Here is a 2,903-nt window from a genome sequence, read left to right on the forward strand (position 1 = left end):
AGTTTGACTCCATCTTCTCTAAGAAGCCATTGTCAAAGCGGTTTCTGTCCATTCCTTGCATCTTAGAAACTGTTATTAAGATGTTTGCAGCGTCAATGAAGTTTCTATGCAATTTTTTTTTCACATCATATGTAATAGCCACAGTTAATAAAACACAAGTTCATAATCAGCTGTTACGAATTAATCACCAAAGCCTGGTCCCAGATCCTTTTTGTTATTGTTGGTCTCAGCAAATTGCTTAGAAATGCCATCTTGTTTTTTAAAAGCAATGATGATGATAACGTGCGTCAGTGCTGAAAAACACTCTGTCACAATTCAAATTGACATGAAAAAATGTTCAGGTGATCAGCCACAGAAAGGAAGGTTCGCAGTGAAACCAGGGGAAACATCGAAAGGGTCCCAGCTCTGGAAGTGCTACCAGGTGATAACGTAATCGAGACAGGCTTTTTGCCAAATGAAGTATACCAGGTGTAGTTGCCTTACAGTTCTTGGAGTATTTTTTTTAATCCTATTAAATGTCAGTGTGTTGGTCCATATGTTGCTCCGGAGAGACTTATAGCTTTCTGGGATTAATAGGAATCTAATGCTTTTATTTTTTGTGATGTTTTTGTACCATAGCATATGTTGCACTGGACTTCATTGTAACATGAAGTGGAGAGGGCTGGGGTTCTTTGTTCATTAGTTTGTTTTTTAATTGTTTGAACACACTGTGGAATGATTGCATTTTGCAAGGATTTTAGAAGTGAATGTCTTGATTCTATACTCCTCCTGACAGGCAGTGGTTACGGTCTGTGAGTGTAACCTCTGCTGGCACGGAAGCTGCCTTGTGCGCCGAAGCCTGGCAGAATGGAAGTTCCCCAAATGCCACATGGAGTAGATGGAAATATTCTTACTAACCCTAATGTACCTCCGTCAGGACCACAGGCAAAACCCACCAGGACTGAGCCTAAGAAATGAGTACTTTTCATCACAGGGTATCTGGGGATAGAATTATAGAAATTGTTTTTCTGATCTATATAATGCACAGATTGTACAGAACGCTAAAGCTGCTAGAGAGCTAAATGCCCATCTTGTGACAAACTCTGATACTTAATTTTTTCTTTTTAATTTTTTTAATAAAAGTTTATCATCAAATGTCTAGGTTTTTTCTCTTACTGACATTTCTAAAAACCCAATTCTGATCCACTGAAATGGTTTGTTTCCATTATGATGCATAATTTTGTTTCAAAAATGTGCTAAAATTTTATTTTTATACGGTCAAAACATTGTACTGTAATTTAAAATATTGGCTATAACATACCGTCAAATACATCTGTCATAATGCTATTGAAATTCATATTTCAAGGGACTATAAAAAAAACCAAACAAAAAGTTAAGTCAAAGCAAAACTAATACCTTTGTCATAACGAAACATTCATGCGTTATGGAAATGAGAAACTTAGCAGGCGATCGCTGCTAAAAATCACTGTCTCTCACCATGAAGTTCTCCGTTTTAGGCAAAACGGCATCTTTTGTTGGAACACTGTTCAAATAACAAGTTGTGGCCAGTTCCGCTTCAGTGCTCATCGCAGGGCAGAAACTACAAACCCAACCACCACTTTTAGGAAAACTGCCCTTGAACTGCCTGCCTGCAAAACTCTAATTGAAAGTAGGCAGGTATGTGCTGTCTCTGGAATATCGCAGCCTCCTTTGTATTTATTTTCCAGGTTTTGCAGCAAGCAGTTTTGTGTTCGCATTCTTTCTTTCTCCAGAATGAAAGGAAAGGAAGAAAGGAACAATGGTAAACTTTGTATCGTAACCCTTATAAATTAAAAGTCATCTTAGCTTTGTTTTATGCCATGCACAGAAATTATAAAGCAGCTGTGTGCCGCAGGCAAATCTTAGGGAACTCACACATAGTCATTTAATCTGTAGCCGCTATGGGAAGCAGATGTCAGGGAAGAAGCATGGTTTCCCTTGTAGACAGTTGGTGGTCTATAGGAAGGAGCAGTCCTTCTTACGCCGCTGGGCTGCGTCTGGCAAGGTGTCTCGTTCCCGCGACACTGGCTCGATGTGCACAGCAGAGCGCCGCCGAGGATCGTCAAAGATGCGGAGATGAAGCCAAGGTAAAGAGCTTGACCTATCTCGTACTTCATCCCGCTGGGAAGCATGGGGTTGTAGAAATCCGTAACTACGTCGTTAGTGGTCCAAGAAACAGGTACCAGGCAAACGAGACCGGCCAGGATGAAAACGATCCCCCCGGAGACCGCGAGGGAGGCTTTGGCAGAAGTCCCCTTGGCACACTGCGTGCACTTCATTCCGATGACAGCAATCACGCATGCCAGCACGGAAAGGACGCAGGAAATTACCATCATGGCACGGGCGGCTTGCAGGTCACGGGGCAGCGCCAGCTGGGAGCGGTGGACTTGGCACTGGTAGATGCCGGTGCTGTGCCAGACGCACTCCATCCAAAGCCCTTTCATATAGGCTACAGCTGTTATAATATTGGTGCCTACATGTGCCGTTCGCCACCAGTGTGGCAGAATAGTAGCAATTAATGTCCCAATTAGGCCGAGCAGGCTTAGAGAGAAGCCAAGTAACTGAACAGCCGAGCTTGCCATGTTAATGTTTGTCCTGCCTAGTTCTCTTAATAAAGCACCTCCACTTGAATTCCTTCGGAAAACACGGGCTTTTCTTGGAAGATATGCAGCTGTTTTACTTTGACACCTTCTGCTCTCCTAATAAAAGGTAATTGAGGAAAAAAGGAGTTAATTATTACCCAAATGCATTGCCTCTCCAGCCAGTAAGGTGCATTCCAAGTAAAGTTAGTGCAATAATTAGCATAGTTATCGCTGTTAATTGTACTTTTGTGGAAGTAATGGGAAAGTAAGCTTCCCTCTTCGCTTATATAAACAGTCTTCTGT

At 42.0% G+C, this 2,903-nt stretch overlaps 1 protein-coding gene across 1 annotated transcript; it reads right to left on the minus strand.

Moving 5' to 3' along the window:
• Positions 1–1,889: 1,889 nt before the first annotated feature.
• CLDN14 (claudin 14) lies at positions 1,890–2,600 on the minus strand. Its single transcript, XM_009580688.1, has one exon. It carries the CDS (start codon positions 2,598–2,600, stop codon positions 1,890–1,892), a length of 711 nt encoding a protein of 236 aa, XP_009578983.1.
• Positions 2,601–2,903: the final 303 nt, after the last annotated feature.

The sequence above is a fragment of the Fulmarus glacialis genome, unplaced genomic scaffold (assembly GCF_000690835.1).
Source record: "Fulmarus glacialis isolate BGI_N327 unplaced genomic scaffold, ASM69083v1 scaffold15476, whole genome shotgun sequence".
Classification (NCBI taxonomy): Eukaryota; Metazoa; Chordata; class Aves; order Procellariiformes; family Procellariidae; genus Fulmarus; species Fulmarus glacialis.

Bases quoted from the DNA above. Each gene is read 5' to 3' on its own strand.
- CLDN14 (XM_009580688.1), bottom strand. From the start codon at position 2,600: ATGGCAAGCTCGGCTGTTCAGTTACTTGGCTTCTCTCTAAGCCTGCTC.